Raw genomic sequence first — 22,081 nt, 5'->3', positions numbered from 1 at the left:
AGATCAGCCACACCATCACCGGTTCATTCACCTGCACGTCCACCAATGTAATATATGCCATCATATGCCAGCAATGCCCCTCTGCTATGTACATCGGCCAAACTGGACAGTCTCTAAGGAAAAGGATAAATGGACACAAATCAGACATTAGGAATGGCAATATACAAAAACCTGTAGGAGAACACTTCAACCTCCCTGGCCACACAATAGCAGATCTTAAGGTGGCCATCCTGCAGCAAAAAAACTTTAGGACCAGACTTCAAAGAGAAACTGCTGAGCTCCAGTTCATTTGCAAATTTGACACTATCAGTTCAGGATTAAACAGAGACTGTAAATGGCTTGCCAATTACAGAACCAGTTTCTCCTCCCTTGGTTTTCACACCTCAACTGCTAGAACAGGGCCTCATCCTCCCTGATTGATCTAATCTCGTTATCTCTAGCTTGCTTCTTGCTTGCTTATATATACCTGCCCCTGGAAATTTCCACTACTTGCATCCGAAGAAGTGGGTATTCACCCACGAAAGCTCATGCTGCAAAACGTCTGTTAGTCTATAAGGTGCCACAGAATTCTTTGCTGCTTCTGAAGACTGAGGACTTTGAGTCTATGGTTCTGCTGCCAGCCTCCAGGAGCATCAGGTGCATCTGACACAGACTCGGCTCCATCCTCATGACCAAGATACCTGGCCAGTAACTTGGCATGAGCAAGGTCTAGGCTGGTAAATATAACACCTATACAGAACCTGAATGAATGATTGTGTGAATGAATATATATATATATGTGTGTGTGTGTGTGTGTATGTATAAGAAATAAGTAGTGATAGAAATAAGTAGTAAAACAATGTTGTTTGCTTTTATCTTTTGCTTTACTATTATATTTACAATAAATGTGGCATCTTTGCCTTATCCCTCTTAATAAGCTCCTGCTGGTTTTTATTATATTGGTATAACAGGGGGAGAATAAGAGGATCGCTGATACTTAAACCGTATATTTGTTAGTGTTCAAACAGGACCATGAATTCCACAATATAAATACCTCCCTGGATCCAGGGGTGCCATTGTGACCAGATCAGTGAAGGGAAGATGATGGTAGGAGACAAACAGATGAGGGGCTTCTGAAGAGCTGTGAGGAGAAGGAGCCTTTGATTGCTCTGAGTGGACCCAGGAACTGGCTACTTCCCCTCTCTAGTCTCCCCTTGGGGTTTCAAATCATGCAACTATCATTATACTAAACATTTAACTAACCGCCATACTTTCTTATTGCTTTCTGTTAGCAGGATTTCCTATTCCGAAGATGGACTTTTAATCTCAGATGGAACGGGGGAAGAGCAGTGTGTCCCAAATATCCAACCCTCATGCACAGGTGAGGAATAAGTTAAACATTTACATCTCTCCTAGATTCCTCAATTGTAAGGCTAGCAGGGGCCATTATGATCCTGTAGTCTGATCCTGTAGTATAAAGCAGGCAATAGAATTTCACCCAGTTTTTGCATCTAGCCCAGTGACTTGTGATTTAATTGAAGCATCTCTCTTAGAAAGATTTCCAACCTCAATTTATAGAATCTAAGTAATAGAGAATCCACCACATCTCTTGGTAATCTGTTCTACACGTAATAAAAAAAAAGACAATGAGTTAGTGCTACTGCTGTATGAGTGATCCTGTTAATTTCATATGGGGAGTGAATTAGCAAAGGCAGAGCAGATCTTTGGAAAATGCACCCACCAAGTCCTTGTTTCTGCCTCTGGGAAAGAGTTTTGTGGGATTCATATCCTGATTTTCAAGCTTATCAACACTTTTTACAAATAAAAAAAACCAACAACTCTCATCCCTTTGCAATTTCCCTTCCCAAAGTTTTCATTCTGTCAAATAAAGGACATGAATCATGTCTGAATTTTCCCTCTTTCCAGCAGATGATGGGATGATGAGTGCAAATGATGAGAGGTGCAAAATCCTCAGCAGGAAGGCTCTGAGAGATCACTTGGGTTGTTATTGGGAAGCTTTAACAGGAATGTTTCCCTGAGTCCTGACCAGGGAAGAAACTGTCTGGGTCAGCACAGGTCAGAAAGAGAGCAGAAAAACTCTGGAGAGAAGAGACAAGACACAATATCTCCCAAACACTGCAGGAGACCCAAAGGCTTCACTGTCCAGGGCAGAACCCAGATGAGAGAAACCAAACACCTGTACTGAGTGCGGGAAAAGCTTCACTTGGGGCTCACAACTTATCCAGCATCAGAGAACCCACATGGGGGACAGACCTTACATATGTGCTGAGAGTGGGAAGAGCTTCCTCCAGAGTGCTGAGCTTGTTCTGCATCAGAGAACTCACACGGGTGAGAGACCCTACAAATGCATGGAGTGCGGGAAGAGCTTCAGCATCCACTCCAACCTTATTAACTGCCAGAGAATCCATGTGTGGGGGAGACCCGATAACTGTACGGAGCGTGGGAAGAGCTCTGGCCGGGGCACAGACCTTATTAAACATCAGAAGACCCACACTGGGGAGAGGCCCTATAAATGCACTCAGTGCAGGAAGAGCTTCAACCAGAGCTCAAACCTGGTGAAACATCAGCAGATCCACACAGGAGAGAAGCCTTATCAGTGTCCTGAGTGTGGGAAATGTTTCCGGCAGAGGTTGGATCTGGTCAAACACCAGAGGACTCACATGGGAGAGAAACTCTATAAATGTACCCGTGCAGGAAAAGGTTCATCGTCAGCTCCATCCTCATCACCCACCAGTGAGTGCACACCAGAGAGAGACTCTACCAATGCACCAGCTACACGAAAAACATCAGAGAGCACTCTGGACTGATTGGCCACAGGGCAGAGAAGATGCCCTACCAGTGTGTCGAGTGCGGGGAAACCTTCGCTCAGACCTCGACCCTGGTTAGACACCAGATCACCCACATGGAAGAGAGACCCTACAAATGTCCGGACTGCGGGAAGGGCTTCAGCCGCATCTCCAACCTTCTCCAGCACTGCAGGACCCACACAGGGGAGAGATCCTACCCCTGCACCGTCTGTGGGAAAAGCTTTGGGATGAGCTTGCACCTCGTCAAGCATCAGAGAACCCATACTGGGGAGAGACCCTACCAGTGCGCTGACTGCGGGCGGCACTTCATCCAGTGCTCAAACCTTCACAGTCACCAGAGGAGCCACGCTGGGGAGAAGCCTTATAGCTGTGCCAAGTGTGGGAAGGCATTCAGTCAGAACGCCACCCTTCGCAGCCACCAAAGCATCCACCAGGGAGAGAAACCCTTCCGGTGCACCCAGTGCAGGGAGAGCTTCCAATACCAGCTATAGTTCAGAAAGCACCAGAGACTGTATGCCACATAGCAATCGGCCGCTGGGCACAGGGCCTTGCGGGACTCGGGGTACGGGGGCAGTGCTGGGCAGTGAAGTAAGGGTGTGTGTGAAAAGGAGATGAACTAGTCAGGAATCAATGAGCTGGTGGGTGGGAGGCAGGCAGTGGTGGGAGTGATCATTTGGAGACTGTGGGGAGGGATGAGATTAAACGGAGTCACATCATGCCGCTGAGATGTGTAGACCCAGATTTCCCCAAATTACTTTGGATTTTGAGTGCCCAGCTCGAGACACCCAGAAGATGATTTTCAGAGGTGCCAGACCCTTAACAACTGCAAGTCAATGGGAGCTGCAGGAGCTCAGCACCTCTGAAACCACAGGTTAGGCATCCAGTATTAGAAGAGAATGCTTTTGAAAACGTCTGCTTTGATAAATGTGCTTCCAAGTCTCAGTGCTTAACCTGACATAGAAATGTGTTCCCTGCACTTGACCCAGGACTTAACACCAAGCTTTCAAAGGAGGACTCTGGGTTTATCAGAAGATCCTGCCTGCTTGAGCTTTGTCTACCCTATAGAAATTTGGCATCCTTGCCCCTCTTTGGATCCCCCAGTGCTCCTGTAGCACACCATGCCTTCACAAACAAAATTCCTCCCAACAGTTCACACAGACATTTGGATTGCACTTGGCCTGAGCAAGGCTAATGCCATGGCATCTGCCACTGTGCCAGTCTCCATCAATACAGTGCAAGTGCTGGCAGCAAGCACCAGTGTAATAGCCTCCACAGAGCACACTGCCCTCTGCTCCTCTATCACGCTGCACCAGTCATTGATCAGGCAGCCTGTTCAGCCTAGTTCCTGTACTCTGCTAGATCAGGTCAAGCTCCCTGAAGCCCCTTACCTGTCCAAAGAGTCCTTCACACTCCCAAGATCTCATTGTGCACAGTTTCTCATCCCCATCCACTTCTTTGTGATTGCTGTGTTAGCAAGTCAATTTCAGAGCATGGCTCAAGAAGACGCCACCACATGAAAGAATCCTCCAGGGAAACTGTTGGAAGCTTTATATTGAGCACAACTCCCACTGAAGCCTTTTCCTTAAATGACCATTTACACAGCCAGTCCTTGCTTTACAGAAGCTGCATTTAAGTATAGTCTTTCTAGACCTCCCTAGAGATACAGCATGGCCCAGTGGTTAAAACACAGACTTGGGAGCTAGGAACTGACACTGATTTGCTATGTGGCCTTGGGAAGCTCACTTCAACTCTGGGTCTCAGTTTCCCCATCTGTTAAACGGGGTTAATATCGACCTACTTCTCAGTGTGTTGTGCAGATTAATTCATTTTTTGTAAAGCACTTTTGAGCTCCTCAGACGGAAGGTGCTGTGGACAAGGTATTATTATGGACACTCATTTGCATCCTGTGTGGAAGGCACTGCTGATTAGCCCTGCAGTCCCCTCAGGGCTGATTACTTTTATTTTTTTAATGAAAGCCTAAGAACTTTGCTCAATGCCAGAAGTCGCTCTCCCTGGGCAGAGGGAACAGCGTGGGTAGAGGCAGGGCAGGGGAGAATAGAAGTGCAAATGACAAGCAGTGTGTGCATTTGAGGATACGTCAGACCCTGTTGCTCCATTTTTGGTGGGCTACACACGACTGTCTTCCTCTTGCTTCTGCAGCCAGGATTGGGACCCCAAGGTGAGGCACTTAGGGAAACTCCTCTACAGGTGACCTGCAAAGGAAAATAATTGGGATTGTGCCTTCTTTTGCTTCTCTATGGTAGAGGAAGGAGCCCCCCACAGAAGCATTTTTGCATTAGAGATTCATGTCTACCCTGCAAGTGTCTGGGGTGACTGAAGGGCTGGTGCAATGATGGGATTGAAGTAGACGTGGAGCAGGGACTTGAACCCAGGTTTCCTACATTCATTATTTGTATCCAGTCTAAAGTACCTACTACCCTAGTGATTCGACTACTGACCTGGGAGTAGAGCCAGCTCCATGGGAGAGAAACCCTATAAATGTACCCGTGCAGGAAAAGGTTCATCATCAGCTCCATCCTCATCAGCCACCAGTGAGTGCACACCAGAGAGAGACTCTACTAATGCACCAGCTACACGAAAAACATCAGAGAGCACTCTGGACTGATTGGCCACAGGGCACCAAACAGGTGCTTGGGGCAGCCAACAGAAAGGGGCAGCACCTCCGGTTCTTCAGCAGCGGGTCCCTCAGTCCCTCTCGGAGGAAAGGACCCGCTGCCGAATTGCCACTGAAAAATAAAGTGGCGGCGGTAGAGCTGCCGCTGAAGTGCCGCCGATGGCGGCTTTTTCTTTTTTTTCCCTTGCCGCTTGGAGCGGCAAAAACGCTGGAGTCGGCCCTGCCTGGGAGAGCTGTGTTCAAGTCCCTGCTCCAAATCAGGCAGAGCCAGGATTTGAATACAGCTCCCCAGAATCCCAGGTACATGCCCTAACCACTGCCTCTTCTAGACACATACACCAGCTCTCTCTGTCTCTCACTCCAGGTTGTCTTTTGTGTGATGCCCAATGCAGTAGATGAGTTCTGAGAAAGCTTCCTGGGTCCGCCCCAGTGGTAAAACAGGTAGGGGGATGCCTCGTTTGAGAATCCTGAGCTATGGCTCAAAGCAGCTCATGAGCTATGGAGCAGCACCAGGACTTAGGTGGCTTTGCACACGCCACTGGCACAAACATAGGTGCCTAAAGGATAGGATGGTAGCTCAATGGCAGTTCTGAGGGTGCTACTAATGCCTTAATATTGACCTGAGGTGCCTAAAGAAGCAGTGAGGCACCTAAGTATTTTGTAAAAACAACAAGGAGTCCGTGTGGCACCTTAGAGACAAACAAATTTATTTGTTAGTTTCTAAGGTGCCACAAGGACTCCTCGTTGTTTTTGCTGATACAGACTAACATGGCTACCACTCTGAAACGTAAGTAATTTGTGAATCTAGCCTGTACTGTGTTAATGACCAGAACTCAGCACATCAGCCTCCAGCCAGACTACAGTTACAGAAGAAAAATTGTGGCCATATTTATTTTATTGTTTGTGGTACTTTTTTTTTTTATCTTTAGTGAAACCTGCAATTTCAGAGGAGGGGAAGGAGCATGATGTACAATATATGATGCAGACCAAAAGATTAACCATTCCTGAGAGCTGGCTACAGCTGTAACAGTAAGTACTTGGAGACTGTGGATACTAACTCCTGATATAAATATACCCATTGTAATGCTGGCCAGGGCAAAGTGAGTGGAGCCAGGAAAGAAAGTGCAATCTCTTATCACATGTTTATTATGACAACATTCTTCTCTTGAGATTATTAGTGAGCTGATGCCAGTTCTCATGATGCAGTGCTGCTATCTTGTGTTTCCTTGGATGTGTATGTTGTGCTCAGTGTCCTGGTACAGAGCTCTGTGGGTGGAGACCTGGAAAAAGCCAGCAATTTGAATTTAGCTCTTAATAAACAGCAGTGGGTTTTTTTTTCCATTCTCCTCCACTCTCTCATTATATATGGAGATATACCTATCTCATAAAACTGGAAGGGATCCTGAAAGGTCATTGAGTCCAGCCCCCTGCCTTCACTAGCAGAACCAAGTACTGATTTTGCCCCAGATCCCTAAGTAGCCCCCTCAAAGGTAGAACTCACAATGCTGGGTTTAGCAGGCCAATGCTCAAACCACTGAGCTATCCCTCCCCCACAAAAGTGCTTAACAGCTGCCCTCTCTCATTAAGAGACACACAGTGTACCCAATATTTTGACCATGTTTCTTTTTGTTACTCCCATTAATTGGGACAATCCTAATCTTGAATTTATCTTAATTGGGATGTTTAACAGGGAACCCAATTAAACTGAGCTGGCAGTGACTGCTGCTTAATTGGCTGCTTGCAGGTGATGAAGTGATTCTTCTAGAGTATAAGGATTTCATGCCCCTCTGATGCTCAGGGGCTGGACTGTGTTTCCCCTCCAAAGACCTCTGCTGTTGGTTTAACAACACAAACTGCCTTAACAGGCATCCCTGCCCTGGCCTTTTTAAACATTCTTCAAAGTTAGTTGTCTTCAGGCTTCTGATAGAAATGTTGTGGCCTTACACTTCTCTAGCTCAGTTGCAATTTAACTCCTTTTAAGCCACTTGTCATTGGCAGCTCAACTTAACTCCTAATTCTTGAGTAAGCCAACAGGTTTGACACAAGCTGGACAATCACTGCAAGTACAAAATGGTACTCTCTCTTGATTAGGAAGCTGTACTAAATCAGGATGATAGGCTGTCTGGAGCTTCTGGCTTATAAAGATCCTGCTGCACAAGCATTTATTTTACAGCTGTTTACAAGGACTAGGCTAAATCACATAACATCAAAAATGGTGAAAATAAATATATTTATATGTAAGTAGAGCTAAATTTTCAGTGGTTTTGAGCACCCAGACCTGCCAGTGGTTTCATCTGGAACTGTGGATGTTTGGCACTTCAAAAACATCAAGCCCAGGGCCTCAATCCTGCAAACATTTATGCATGTTTTCAATTGACTACTGTGCATAGTCCCAGGAGTCAAGTTAAGCATGTGCATACATTTCTGGAGGATCTGAGCATAAGAATGTATTCCTAGAACCTAATTACTCTGGCCTAAATCTTCCTACAAGAGCATAGACCATTTTTTTAATTTAGGGAGGCAGAGTTAAACAATAATAAAATAACAGCTATTGACTATAGGTTTAATGAGCAGTTTTGTACTATGGTGGTTTGTCCACTGATAATTAAGTGAAATAAACAAGCTTCTGTTCCAAATTCAGTGTTTATTAATGCAATCCATAACTTATTTGTTATCGGGAGACTAACCCCCCCTCCCAAACCCCTCCATTGTTTACATTCATGTACTAAGACTAAGGTTGTTAGAAGCTAGAAACACAAGACCATAAAGAGCATCGTAGCAATCTGGACAACAAAGACCTTTCTCTTTCAAGAAACAGCATTCCTAGGCACTGATTCTTGGAGGTCTGGAGAGAAGGGACAACTTCTAACTGTCCCTCCAAACTGCCTCTTATTCCCCTTGAAAAACTTGGGGAGGGTGTTAAACTCCCTCTCTGCTCTGAGAAGGATATTGTTTTTTGAAATGTCAGGATACATACAGAGAACAACTTCTGATTTGTAATTAATAAGGATACATTTATTAACAATAATACTTTGTTATCCTTGTATAGAAGTACAAAGCATTGGTGATAAATGGTTGAGACCTTTGATGTGATATCCCAGATAAAATAAGCACAAAGCCTGGGATTTTCATTAGACACTAAGGGACTAGGAGCTCAAATCCCACTGAAATTCACTGGCACCTGAACACCTAACTCCCTTATCCTCTTGAAAATCCAAGGCAAAGAGGTTCTTTGAGTCCCATAGCTCAGCAATGATTTCCCCTCTTCCACGTCCCCCCCACCCCAAAATGTGAACTATATATTGTTCCCTAGCAACAGGCCAAACATGCTCCATTTGAAGCAGAAACAACATTGGGAATTGGCGGGGAGGTGTGCAAAACTAGTATTCCAACAGAAAACAAGTCTCACCTTTTTTTAGCGCACTGAACAGGCTACTGCATCTCCATACTGATGGCTATCCAGCGCTAGCATCTTTGAATGGTATCTCACCCCAAGTGAAGAGTCCGCACGGGGTATGCCAACAGATCCCAGATTTACGGTCCAATCCTACTCCACGTCCTTGATAAAAATGCTGACTTCAGTAAAAGCAGGATCAGGCCCATCTGCTGGATTGGATGCAGATAAAATGGTAACCTGGGATTTTGTCAAGAAACATTGAACTTCAAGGAGTCAAATAAATGAAATGTTCAGCTGGATCTTTAGTAAAACTACACATTTGATTAGTGCTACCTTTACCCTGCCGTATGTATTCAGTGAGAAAACCACTGAATAATCTACTGCTTGCAGCTAATATGTTATAGTTAGTTAGAAAATGCAAATAACTGACACCTGCTACAGGGCAGGGGCGATGAAAACAAGTCTGGCATGTAACTAAAAAGAAAAAAAAATAGAGTTAAGCTAATGACCAAGACTTAATGTTCCCTGACAACATTTTTTGGGAGACATTTTTATTTTTCCAATTTAGAGATGAGCTTGAACCAAGAGCCTGTACCTGTATATCCAAGAACTCTGAATCCAAAATGAGATCTGGATCTGAATTTTGCAAATAACCCTCATCTTTACAATGGGCTGAACCAAAACCTTGGATCATCTGAACATGCCTGGACTTTGAAGGCTTTGAAATGCAGGTGTAATTCCCATTTCTACTTTAATTCATAATAGTCTAAACCTTTACCCTCTGAAATGAATTGCCTGAGCAGTAGTATAACCTTTTACTACTTCTACTCTTGAAAAACCCCTCATCAGACTTTGTGGTGGTGCATGGTTTTGCTGGAGAAAAAAGGGTACATTAAACACTTTGCAAATATTTTCAAACGGAACTAATTTAAATCTGGTAATCACAAAAGATACTCAATGTAATTAAACTTTTCATCAAACAGTCTAATGGGCAATGAGACATGGTACTACTTTGAAAACAGGAGGATTTTTCTTTTCAAGATAATGGAAGTCGAAGAAACAGACAAAAGTCAGAATTTCAAATCACAGTATTTTTAATTACCTATTAATTGTGTTCAGACTCTGCAGAAACTTTCTTCTTTGCCTTCAGAGTAAATGTGGCAGTTTTCAAGCCAAAACACCTGAAGGGCTAAAGTGGTGCTTGGTTGTAACCTTACCTATGAAGAGGTTAATGCAAAGGTCTATGAGAGCCACCAGATGGCGCTTCATCCCAACACTAGATTACAGAAACATGGGATGTTCAAGGTCACACAGAGAGAAAAGAAATTTCATGATCTCTTCTCCTATACCATGTCTGGAAATGCTGTGATGCCACCTTGTGTGAAGCATATAAAGCAGAGTCAGGCAAACCTGTTTAAATCAAGGAGCTCCTTTGCCTAAATCATGAAAAACCTCAGATATCTTTTCACGTTTAAAAAATCCAGGCTTTTTAAAAAAATTTTTTTTTTTTTTTTGCTGCTGCCTTTGTGCTTGCTGGGTTAGGCTGGGAATGGAAATAAGAGTGCTGAAAATCTCCAGGAGAGGGTCTGGCCAACACTAGGAAGCAGTGCATAGCTCAGAAGGGTGAGCTTGTTCTCATGAGATTTCCACCCTATGTTTGTAGATCCAGTAGATTGAGAGCATACAGATGGTCCCCAACCACAAAATCTGGATCTGGATCCAACTTTTCTAAAGTTTAGAGCTAGGCTTTTGGTTCAGCTCATGATGGAAAATGGGGACAGAAATGAAGTTTGGATCAAGATTTGACTTTTCCCAAAGTCCAAGAAAGACAAATCTGAGGTTTTGGTTTGGGCCCATCAGCACTTTACAAACATTATCTAAGCCTTACAATTTCCTCGTGGGACAGATCAGTATATACTATTCCCACATTGTCATTGGGAAAACAGAAACAGAGGGTACATCTATACTATCCGCCGGATCGACGGGTAATGTTCGATGTATCGGGGATCGATTTTATCTAGATGCGATAAATCGATCCCCGAATCGACGCCTGTACTCCACCTCGGCAGGAGGAGTAAGAGGAGTCGACGGGGGAGCCGCGGCGGTTGACTCGCTGCCGTGAGGACGGCCAGGTAAGTCGAACTAAGATACTTTGACTTCAGCTACCCTATTCACGTAGCTGAAGTTGTGTATCTTAGCACACACACACACACACCCCCCACCAGTGTAGCCCAGGCCAGAGAGATGATGTGACTTGCCCAAGGTCCCACAGCAAATGTATGGCAAAACTGGGAACTGAACACAGTTCTCTTGACTCTGGATCTAATCTGTGGATAATGCTGCCTCTCAGTGGATATGCATCCACACATGTAGCTGCTTGTCAAATCAAGTTCCGAACATTCTGTGGTTTCTCACCATTAATTTAAAACATGTGGGGGGTGAAATTAATACAATTGGTTATGAGAAAGAACAAAATGAATCCAGACTGTTAGGGAGAAGGGAGGGTGCAAGAGTTTCAAACAAGCAAAATAAAAGCAAAATAAAATAAAATCGCTTGACAGCAAAAGGGCTGTCAAGCAATTAAAAAAAGTAATCGCAATTAATCACACGATTAAAAAAATTAATTGTGATTAATTGCACTGTTAAACAATAATAGAATACCATTTATTTAAATATTTTGGATGTTTTCTACATTTTCAATATATTGATTTCAGTTACAACACAGAATACAAAGTGTACAGTGCTCACTTTTTATTTATTTTTTATTACAAGTATTTGCACTGCAAAAAAAAACCCAAAAGAAAGTGTTTTTCAATTCCCCGAATACAAGTACTGTAGTGCAATCTCTTTATCATGAAAGTTGAACTTACAAATGTAGAATTATGTAAAAAAAGAACTGCATTCAAAAATAAAATAATGTAAAATTTTAATAGCTGCAAGTCCACTCAGTCCTACTTCTTGTTCAGCCAATCGCTCAAACAAACAAGTTTGGTTACATTTGCAGGAGATAATGCTGCCCTCTGGAATGGTGACCAAAGCATGAAGGGGCATATAAATGTTTAGCATATCTGGCACATAAATACCTTGCGACGCCAGCTACAAAAGTGCCAGGCAAATGCCTGTTCTCACTTTCTGGTGACATTGTAAATAAGAAGAGGGCAGCATTATCTCCTGTAAATGTAAACAAACTTGTTTGTCTTAGCAATTAGCTGAACAAGAAGTAGGACTGAGTGGACTTATAGGCTCTAAGTTTTACATTGTTTTGTTTTTGAGTGCAGATATGTAGCAAAAAAATCTACATTTGTAAGTTGCACTTTTACAACAAAGATTGCATTACAGTACTTGTATGAGGTGAATTGAAAAACACTTTCTTTTGTTTATCATTTTTACAGTGAAAATATTTGTAATAAAAAGTAATATACACTTTGATTTCAATTACCACACAGAATACAATATACTTGAAATTGTAGACAAACATCCAAAATATTTAATAATTTCAATTGGTATTCTATTGTTTAACAGTACAATTAAAACTGTGATTAATTGCCATACTTTTTTTAATCATGATTATTTTTTTAACTAATCGCATGAATTAACTGCAATTATTCAACAGCCCTAATTTGCACCAATAAAACCAGTGCAAAAGAAGTCTGCAGGCCTACAAAAAATGAGCAAATATGCCCTATGGGTAGACTAAAGCAAAGTTACTTGGATTCTTGAGAGAAAGGGAAACAATTACTTACCTACAGGATAATCAGGGCACATTGGCATTCGCTTTTCCTGCTTTAAAATGTTGACAAATGGATAACGTTGGATGAGAAGGGTGTAGAGAAAAAAACACCAGATATTAAAAAAATAATAAACGTTCTGTTATTTTTCCCCATTATCTTTGGCATTATTATTTCTTTTTTTTTCTTTTGAAAATAACCTCAGTGTGCAGAGAAGATCACAGGAGCAGTAACAAAAGCTGAGTGCAGTTAAACAGAACAACTCGTTCCTGGCATACTGGGAGAAAAAAAGATTGCCATGTACATGAGCAATGCATAACCCGTGACTACAACAACAAGGGGATTATGTACCATGACTGGATTTTCAAAGGGGCTTATGGGAATCACTAGCAGTTGGGCACACAGACTGCAATCCACAAAAGTACTTAGGCACTGAAGGCCTATTTTTAGAGATCACTGTGGTCCACAGAACAGCAGCCTGGCTGCTGCCTAAGCCTGTAGGTGCCTAATCTCACTTGGTGCCTAATTTTTTTCCCTCTGGGGATGTACACTGCAGCATCACTCCAGGCACCTATCTCCTGCCTCAGCATGTGCACTAATGCCTTGTGATAGGCACCCAGACGCCATCTCCCACCTACGCCCCAGAGTGATTAACAAGCTGGGAAAGATATTAGATAGGCATTTGACTGTCTAAGTCACAGGGGGGCAGATCCAGTAGGCAGCCGCTGGGTATACCCTATGGGATTGACCCCTTCAGGCTAGTCCACACAAAACAGCCAGGGGAGGGGCCTCACCCAGGCTTAGGGAGAGCTTGGTTCAAGTCCCTTCCTCTTCCTGAGGGGGAGAAGGGGTTTGAACAGGCCTCAGTCAGTCCTGAGGTGAGTACCCCAATCACTAGGCTGTGGACTATTCTAATGGGGGCTTCCTCAACCTCTCTTATCGAAGTTGTTCCCTGTTAATTAAGCAAGGGAATACATAAATATTAACTGAGCCAAAGCAAAAGTTAGAATAACTCTATAATCCTAGTGGTTAGGGTGCTGAGCTAACAGGTGGCTGATCCCTATTCAAATCCCTTCTCCCCATCAGGAGGAGGGGGGGCCTTGAACTGGGTCTCTCCCACATTGTGCATGAGTATGTGAGGCTAAAGGTTATAAGGGAAGCTCCTCTTTCTCCTTCTTTCATTCCACCCCTAGCCATTTTGTTTCAGGCCCTGCATACACCTTAGGTGGCCAAATGTCTATCTTCTCCCCATTGGTGGATTTTTAGCAGACATGAGCACCACACTGCAGCCTGGATTTAGGCTTAGGCACCTATCTTCAGGAGAGGGTTGGGGCTTAGCACACACCTCTCTCATTGGCATCTCCCATTAGCTAGCTTAGGGGACTCCCCTCCTAGCATGCTGGCTTTGTGGATTGCATTGTAAGGCACCTACCTCTCTCATTCACTGCACAGGGAACCTCAGTGCCTAACTCAGGCTTTATAGATCCCAGTGTTGTTGCTGTGATTTTCTAGGAAACTAAAAGTTAGGCATCACAACACTCAGCACTGTCCATTTGTGGATCTCACCCTAACATCCCTTTAAAGCCCCAGCCCATACTCTGCATTCACTATTGCACTATGGTGGCTTGTTTGAAGCGTGAGTCCCTCCTAAGAACAATGTAGTTGTATAGGTGTAACTGAGGGCCCAATTTGAAGCCCATTGGTCTATACAGGTGTGAGGGAGGAGATAATTTGGAGCTGATTGGATTGCACAGCTGTGACTAAGTGTATAAATGGGAGATAATGAGCTAGCTTGACTGTTAAGGGCCTGATTTGGCCTGCAGGATCTTTATGATGGGGAAAGGAAGTGATGGTTGACTTTCAGACTGCATGAAGAGTTTGCAGATGTGGTAGCTAGGGGGAAACAATTTTTTACTTACAAAGTGGGCCAATTTGATCTAAAATTGTTGAGAGACAATAAACATGAAGTCTCCTGAAGAGTTGCTTTTTTAGACCCCCAACTGTAGTTTTAAAAGGAACCTGTTAATTTAAAGTTCATCCTTTTAAACCCATTACCTGCTCTGTTACTAATAACACCTTAGACTCTAGTTGCTTTCCATGGCATATGCCATTGGGTTTCTTTTTAATATATTTCTGTGTGGGTGATGAAAATCTATGAAGTTAATTTCCTTTTTTGTTTTTAGTTATTTTCACTTCAAGGTTCATAGTACAACAAGACTAGGGTTGCAAATGGTGCTGGGGAATGCTTGTATGTTTCAAAACCATGTTCTGCATGGATTTTTAAAGTATTAATGGAAACTTTCCTATTTTTTTAACTGTTTTGGGGCCAAATCTAAGCTGACAGTGTTCCCTTAAGTGAAAGATTGAAGGTTTAACTAAGGATAGCAAAGAAAAGAGGGGAGTGAGAAGACAGGAGCCAAAGAAGAGCTTGAACAAAAGGCTAGAACAGTAGAGGAGTGATGTAGGTGAATGCCTCTCAACCTCTCAGGATCCGCGGCACCAGCTACCAGAGCCCCCATGGGATCCCCATCGACCTGCTGGACCAGCTGCTGATCATCTCCACCACGCCCTACAGCGACAAGGAGACCAAGCAGATCCTCAAGATCAGGTGTGAGGAGGAGGACGTGGAGATGAATGAAGACACCTACACGGTGCTGACCCGCATTGAGCTGGAGACCTCCCTGCGCTACGCCATGCAGCTCATCACCGCTGCCAGCCTGGTGTGCCGCAAGAGGAAGGGCACGGAGGTGCAGGTGGAGGACATCAAGCGGGTGTATTCCCTGTTCCTGGACAAGTCCCGCTCCACCCAGTACATGAAGGAGTACCAGGACGCCTTCCTCTTCAATGAGCTCAAGGGAGACACCATGGACACATTGTGATCCCGCCTCTCTGCTGCCCCCTTGCCGCCGAATCCAGCCCTTTCCTTGGTTTCTGATTTTGTAAAATAAACATTTTGGAAAAATAAAAAAAATAAAAAAACCTGTCAATGCCCCAAAATGGGCCACCAAGCATAACAAAGGCCTATAATGACGGTCACACAATTATTTATGCAGGAAACTTGAAAGAATATGGGACTGATTCACTTAATGTCAGCAACACTTTCTATAACCTCAACTTCATGATCCTTTATTTCTGATGCCAGTCATTTTAAATAATAAAGAGGAGAGAACATAAGATGTGTGTGGAATGTAGGGAACTTTGAGCTGTCCCCCAGAATGAGGGACATTTGAGAGAGAGTGGTGCATGAGATTTATGGGCTCAGGGGCTGAACTCTTCACCCCCATTCTATTGTTTACTACAAGGTAAAAGAACCAGAACAGTGGTAAGGGGCACTAAAAACCCCATATCCATCTGAGAGAAGATTCTCCTGGCCCAGCGACTGCAGGAGTCAGCCATAAATATGTCCTTCAAAGCCTCACTCAGACGTCCTGGCCTACCAGGAGTGGGGATTCAGCACTGTAGAGATTCCGGGTCATGCTGTAGCCTGCTGGGATTGTTACCCAGGGTTTTCAGAACCCAAAGCAGTGGTAACTTAACTGTTTCACTCCAGGTGGTGTCAGGAATAAATCAATGGGAATGCAGCAATTCCCTCTGATGGGAGATTAACACAAGTGAGTTAAAACTACAATTTATTGGACTCAAGCACACACAGACATAAGTAATAGGTTTAGAACATCCCACATAATTACCTAGAATCTGAGATGGTATTGAGTAATTTACAGCAGGTTCATGATGGCCGGTTGCTTCACCACCGGGGAGTATGGTGTCAGGAAAAAGTTTCTCAGGATAGCTTTAGAGAACTGCTCCAAAGTACACTCTATTACCTAGTCTTTTGTAACTAACTTTTATGAAACACATAGCTCACAGTGACCCCTACCGGGTCATCACTTCTCCTAACTTCAATAAACTACTTAGCAACAAACATTCCTAACAATCTTAGTCATAAAAGCTTCTATATCAAAGGCACCCAAAACTCAAGGTTTCAATCCACCTATTTTCTTTCAGTCTCAATTTGTTGACTCTTTTCTCCCCTCCTCCTATTCTGATTAGCAGAAACAACAGGCATGCAGCTAGCATTTGACCTTGCTTCCCAAAGCCCTGCTTGTTCAAATTAACCCTTAACTATGTGGTGTTCTATTTTATTAATTCATGGTGGCTGAATGCACATAATATGGTTGCAATTAGCTTAATTGAATTCTGCGGTACATACACCTCTGAAATCTGGAGCAACAGGATGGCTGCTGTAATTTCCACAGACCCCTGGCTGTATAAATTATACCAGGGGCCTCTCTGACCCCATGGAGCAATCCAGAATTGGGAGGATTCAAAAGTGGCTTAAAATCACTTTAGCCCCCTGCCTCCTCCTGAGCTATGAGTTCTGTGCTGCACCTCTTAGAGGCACAGAGCAGAATGTCATCCATGAAATCTTGTAGGCATTCCAGGTGGTTGTTTCTCAGGAAGATAATCTTCATGCTATGTGTTTGGTTTTCCCCTTCATAAATTTTCAGCGTAACATATGTAGGGTAAATACACTTTATTGGTAGATTTAAAAATAACAAAATTGACAGTATTTTATTTGAAAATATCAATAGTCACCACTTGTCAGATGGTTTGATTTTGATAGCCCAGAAACTAAGCTGTGTCTCCTTGGAGAAAAAAGTTTTTAGAGTTCAAAGGGGTGCTAGAAAAATAGTCCCCACTGAGTTTGACGCATAAAAAATTAATTCGTCTAGAACCAGCTGGAACTGCAGGAGCAAGCTAGAAAGGGAGAATTCCAGCTTCAAGGAAATTTCACCTAGCAAAACTCTCCAGCAGGATATCAAATATAAGCATTACACCATTTGTACAAACTTTCATTGTCTGGTCACATACCCAGTGGGGAAAGCATGTGTGTGTTTGTATCTAACTCCCCTAAACCTTAGTGACCAAAGAGCTTTTGCTCAAAGTTCTTGAAAAATGTCCCCCCAGAAGGGATGAGTTAAGTCCAGATCCCCATTGCAGTGACTCAACTCCTGCCATCCCTTTATCATTCTATTTGTGACTTAGCAACCTACTGATATCACCAGCTTCCCCCAGAAAAATCTTGAAACTAATTTTACTCTTTCTTTTAGTAATAGGCTGGGTTAAATTTTGTTGTGGTGCTGGGTTTGACCTACTACTGATCAAGGGTTTGATCCTGTGAGCTACTGAGAGTACCCCAGACTCCAACTGACAAAAGTAGAAATTTTGAGCATGGAAGGCCAAATGGATGGAAGAAAGTGCCAAATATTTTCAGCCTAATACTGAGTGACATCAACGCCAATTGAAATCAGTGGGAATTGAGAGTGCTCAGTTCTAGCATGATTGGACCCTTATTAGGGAAAATATTTGAAGAGGGGTAGAAAATAATAAAAGGAAGGGTCCAGCAGCAGCTCCAGGCACCAGCGCTCCAAGCGCATGCCTGGGACAGCAAGCCGCAAGGGGCGCCCTGCTGGTCCCTGCGAGGGCAGCAGTCAGGCAGCCTTCAGCAGCTTGCCTGCGGGAGGTCCACCAGTCCCACGGATTCGGCGGCAATTCAGCGGAGGGTACGACGAATCCGCAGGACCGGGAACCTCCCGCAGGCAAGCCGCCGAAGGAAGCCTGCCTGCCATGCTTGGGGTGGCAAAAAAGCTAGAGCTGCCCCTGGAAGGGTCACACTACCCTCTCCATTGATTCAAGTAGTCCAGGACAAGCACTAATGGGCTAGTTCTTAAGTTCTAACACACCTCCATTCAGGAACGAACCCCAGCCCATCGTGGTGTCTGGGAAACTCATAAAGCTAATGCAGCTTTTGAAAATTGAACAACTCAGCTCAGCCTTGGTATCACCTGTCCTACAAGTTCAAGCAATGGGAAATTCCACTACTTTAAATATAACTGACTGTTGGTCTTGTGGTGGTGCCCTTGTCCAGCATGGGGCAGAAGTTGGATCCAGTCTGTATTTCTTCAGTTGCTTTAGGGGTGGGGATCAAGATTTTCTCAAATCTACAATATATTGGTTGGAAAAGGAAAGTGAAATATAAACAAAATAGGCCTCTACAAAGCACCACCAGGGCTCCGTGTGAACATTAAGCAGGGGCTGTGGACATAGCCCATGCCAGCAGGTGTCCCCAGAGGCATTTGGCTGATTCACAGCCAGAATTCCTTGGGTCACTGGGGAAGCACAGGTCGGAGTGGGAGCTCTGATACCTTTTAAAAGGATGCACCATGGTTCCGCTGACTGATACAGAAGGGGGAGTGGAGCCGTGGCACTGGGTTGTCTGGCCCTTGAACTAACGGACATGATTGGCCTCAACACAGATTATCAAGGGACAGGAGGTTTATTTTAAAGTGTCAGTCCTTCTCCCTCAGTTACAATGCCAGCATGGGACCTGCCACAATCTGCCCCTCCATCTTTCAGGAGACACTCACAATTGTTTCCCAAAGTTTGTAGATATTCAAATGCTTGATCTGTTAGTTTTCAATTTCAGTTGTCAGAGAGGTTACTCATAAATCATCCCTGGACAGGTTTACAATGTATAGCAGAGAAATGCTGAAGATCACTGAGAAGTCATTTTCATTGCTAGCTAAAGTATATTCTCTCATTCCATCAGTCTCCCTCAGCAGCCTAGACCACATCTCTGTCAGAACAAGTGGACTGACCGTCTACGGTTGATCCAGCTGCTGCTCTAAAAGTTGAAACATTTTAAAAGTATTCTTTTATTGTGTCTCTTGTCTTAGCTTGTCAACATAGTGATGCTTCTCTAGAGGGGCCTCTGAGCTTAAGTGGGAGTGTTCCAGTCAAGAAGGCCCTGAGTAGTGCAAGCCAGCCTTGGAGACTACAACTTCCATTGGCAAAAGAGAGAGACTTCTGTTTCCAGGGGATGCAGGGGGAGCATGCACTGGGCTCTGTTTTGGTGAGGAGCTGGGATGCTGGTCAAGGGAGCTGCGATTGCTCTGTGGAGCTCTGTCCAACCCAGGAGCCGCTGGCTCTTTGATCAAGCAGGGAGGCTCACGGAGGCAACTGCTGGGCTTCACAGCAACAGTCCAGTGCCCGGAACTGGCTGAGGTTGGCCTTGAGTGACGGCAGTCTGGGTAACCACCACCTTTGTTGTTCGGGAAAGTGCTTGCAGGGGAAGGGAGGCAGCAAAGAGACTTTAAGGGGTTTCTCTGAGTCTGAGAAGATATGAAGTGGTCATATTGTCTAACCAAGATCTGGGGTTACTGACCTCTGGCTATAACAGCTGGGATCTTCCGAGGGGTTGTGCAGCTTGAAATGATCCCAAGTTAGAATTGCTCTCCCCATGTTGCTGTGGCTGGACTACTTTGCTGGACCAACAGAGTGCTGTCCTCAGCTTTGACAGCCAGTACGCCCATGCAAGCGTCTAGAACTCTGAAATTCAGAGGAGCACACACTCAGGGGGTGGGGAAATGGTGCCAGCATAAATGTCAATTGGTGAAATTTCATTTACTGCTGTAAACGGCAGTTAACTGATTTATTGAAGTGCCCCCTGCTGATTTAAAGTGGTTGTGGCATTTTCATTCTCAGTGTGTTACATCATGTGTTTCTAAATTGTTGAGTAAAGGTTTGTTAACTCTAATCTAAGTGCATATTGGATGTATATTATTTAAAATTGGTACTTTGGAGTTAGACTCTGAGCATAGATTAGCTCAGGGTTACTCCTAGAAGCTCCCAAGGCACACCCTTGGTGTGTACAGGGCCTAGCCAGGCGGAGGCACCTCCAAGATTAATTTCCTTTACAAGTAAAATGACTGCAGCAGGAGGGTGGATAGAGGATTCCCACCTGTCCAGTATCACCACTGGGATGCTCAAGATCTCCTTTACTGTTGACATCATCAGGCACCTGGGCACACAGGTGAGTGTTGCCTGCTCCCAAATAATCTAGAAAGGAGGGGGAGGTTACATTTCATGTTGTGATTATAAAATATCCATGTCCTTGGTGTGACTCAGATATTGACAGCCTGCAGGGAAAGGATCTTAATTTTATGCCAGTGTCACAGTGCGTGACTCACCACTGCGGCTGGTCATCTCAGGGAATTAGCATTTCTAGCCTCTGGAGTGCCCTCTGCAGGCTAGTGTCCCACTGCTGCTGGCCTCCGTGTCCCTCCCAGGACCTGGTGCCCCTTCTCTTTGGGGTGCTGCCCCCTGGCAATACCCCCACAGTCTCAGGGTCTCCCCACCCAGGGGAACCCCCAACCCTCTATCCCCACCTTGCCTTAGTCATGGGCTGACAGTCACCATCTAGCCCCCACTCACTGAGGCAGACTGCAGTGTAAGCCACTCATCATAGGCAGCAGGGGGTGGGGGAGAGGATTGGACCTGCTGCCTCTGCCTACCCATAGGTTGCCCCCTGCAACACCAGTACCTAATTGGCCTTCCACTAGGCCACAGCCTGGGGGGTTTTCCAGCCCAGAGCTCCCCAGCTCCCTTGGCCTTCCCCGAGCCCTGCTCCACTCTAGGTACCTTCTCTCAGCTCCCTGAAGCCAGATCCCTCCCTCTCATACCTAGAGAGAGTCTGTCTCTGGTTTCTGGCCCCAGCCCTCTTATAAGGGCCAGCTGGGCCCTCATTAAGCCAGCCTTGGCCTGATTGTGGTGTGGCCCCCAGCTGAGGCTGCTTTCCTCAATCAGCCCCGCTTTTCTCTCCCTGCCACTGCCCTCTCCCCGAGCTGTTTTAAGCCTTTTAAGGCAGGAGTGGGTGACCACCCTGCTACAGCCAGCTATAAAATTGATCAATAGAGAATATAGAATTTTAGATCCTGGTCACTCCCAGATTAAGTGGAATACTTAGGTTGGTTTATTTTACAGTGCTGATCACTCTACAGATGTTCTGACAGATTAAGTGGATAAACACTTGCCATTTTTCCTCATCTGAAACAATGACAAGTGAATCTTCCCAGCACTATATCAACCCATGGGCTAGAATAGCACTGCTGGTGCTGCTTTTCAGTTTATGGGACAATGGATTCTTGTAGCTATAGAAACCACAGTTCCCTTTCCCCCATCCATCTTATGAACTGTTCTGTTTGGGGCTGCTGCAGAGATCCCCCTCCCTATTTGAGAAATAATCCAGTCTACAGCTTGTCTCAGTCACCAAGTGTATAGCATTTCATTTGCATACAGAGAATATTAAACAGCCAGGCGGGTGTGTGTGAATTATTTAGGAACTGGGAGATTATAGATTAAGAGTGGAACAGCATGGACTGTGCAGTGTCCTGATGTGGCTTTGGGGAGTGTGGTCCTTTTCTGAGACTGGAATGTTGTGTGTGTCACTGTGACGTTATTGATATAAATTGGGACCATATAGAACATGGGTTGCAACCAAGGTCCTGCAGTGGCACCAAATCTTAGATAAAGGGGGTCATCTAAGGTGTCTAAAACCAGATTATGGGTTGCTGGTTATAATTATGCTGTCTGTATGTCTGTATCATTTTTAGTTGAAGTTATGAATGTTGGCTCTATGCTGTCTGTATTTCAAGTTTGTGCTGTGCTTCTGGGG

General features: G+C 44.5%; 2 protein-coding genes and 2 long non-coding RNA genes across 5 annotated transcripts; 2 read left to right on the top strand and 2 right to left on the bottom strand.

Moving 5' to 3' along the window:
• The first annotated feature begins 2,240 nt into the window (after positions 1-2,240).
• Positions 2,241-3,298, top strand: LOC123353253 (zinc finger protein 436-like). Its single transcript, XM_044994264.1, has 2 exons — positions 2,241-2,629; positions 2,773-3,298. The coding sequence occupies exons 1-2, from the start codon at positions 2,241-2,243 to the stop codon at positions 3,296-3,298; spliced, it is 915 nt and encodes a 304-aa protein (XP_044850199.1).
• Positions 3,299-4,759: 1,461 nt separating this feature from the next.
• Positions 4,760-14,274, bottom strand: LOC123361834. Of its 2 annotated transcripts, none has more exons than XR_006576242.1 (4): positions 14,000-14,274; positions 12,583-12,622; positions 8,852-9,048; positions 4,760-5,020 (listed from the first exon to the last, which is right to left on the bottom strand). It is a non-coding gene; the product is annotated as an uncharacterized LOC123361834 (long non-coding RNA). The 2 variants fall into 2 exon arrangements; XR_006576241.1 differs by lacking the exon at positions 4,760-5,020 and adding an exon at positions 6,462-6,722 and having other exon boundaries at positions 14,000-14,270.
• LOC123361833 (ruvB-like 2) lies at positions 14,205-16,329 on the top strand. Its single transcript, XM_045002007.1, has 2 exons — positions 14,205-14,456; positions 14,905-16,329. Exon 2 carries the CDS (start codon positions 15,198-15,200, stop codon positions 15,444-15,446), a length of 249 nt encoding a protein of 82 aa, XP_044857942.1. The 5' UTR covers positions 14,205-14,456; positions 14,905-15,197; the 3' UTR covers positions 15,447-16,329.
• Positions 16,330-18,473: 2,144 nt separating this feature from the next.
• Positions 18,474-21,185, bottom strand: LOC123363385. Its single transcript, XR_006576744.1, has 4 exons — positions 21,049-21,185; positions 20,369-20,466; positions 19,793-19,956; positions 18,474-18,569 (listed from the first exon to the last, which is right to left on the bottom strand). It is a non-coding gene; the product is annotated as an uncharacterized LOC123363385 (long non-coding RNA).
• Positions 21,186-22,081: the final 896 nt, after the last annotated feature.

The sequence above is a fragment of the Mauremys mutica genome, chromosome 1 (assembly GCF_020497125.1).
Source record: "Mauremys mutica isolate MM-2020 ecotype Southern chromosome 1, ASM2049712v1, whole genome shotgun sequence".
Lineage (NCBI taxonomy): Eukaryota > Metazoa > Chordata > Testudines > Geoemydidae > Mauremys > Mauremys mutica.
Note: the sequence above shows the minus strand (reverse complement) of the source record. Positions and strands in the feature narration are given on the sequence as shown.

Coding starts and splice junctions, on each gene's coding strand:
- LOC123353253 (XM_044994264.1), top strand. CDS start 2,241: ATGGGGGACAGACCTTACATATGTGCTGAGAGTGGGAAGAGCTTCCTC. Junction 2,630..2,772: donor GGGAAATGTTTCCGGCAGAG/GTTGGATCTGGT, acceptor CCAATGCACCAG/CTACACGAAAAACATCAGAG.
- LOC123361833 (XM_045002007.1), top strand. CDS start 15,198: ATGAATGAAGACACCTACACGGTGCTGACCCGCATTGAGCTGGAGACC.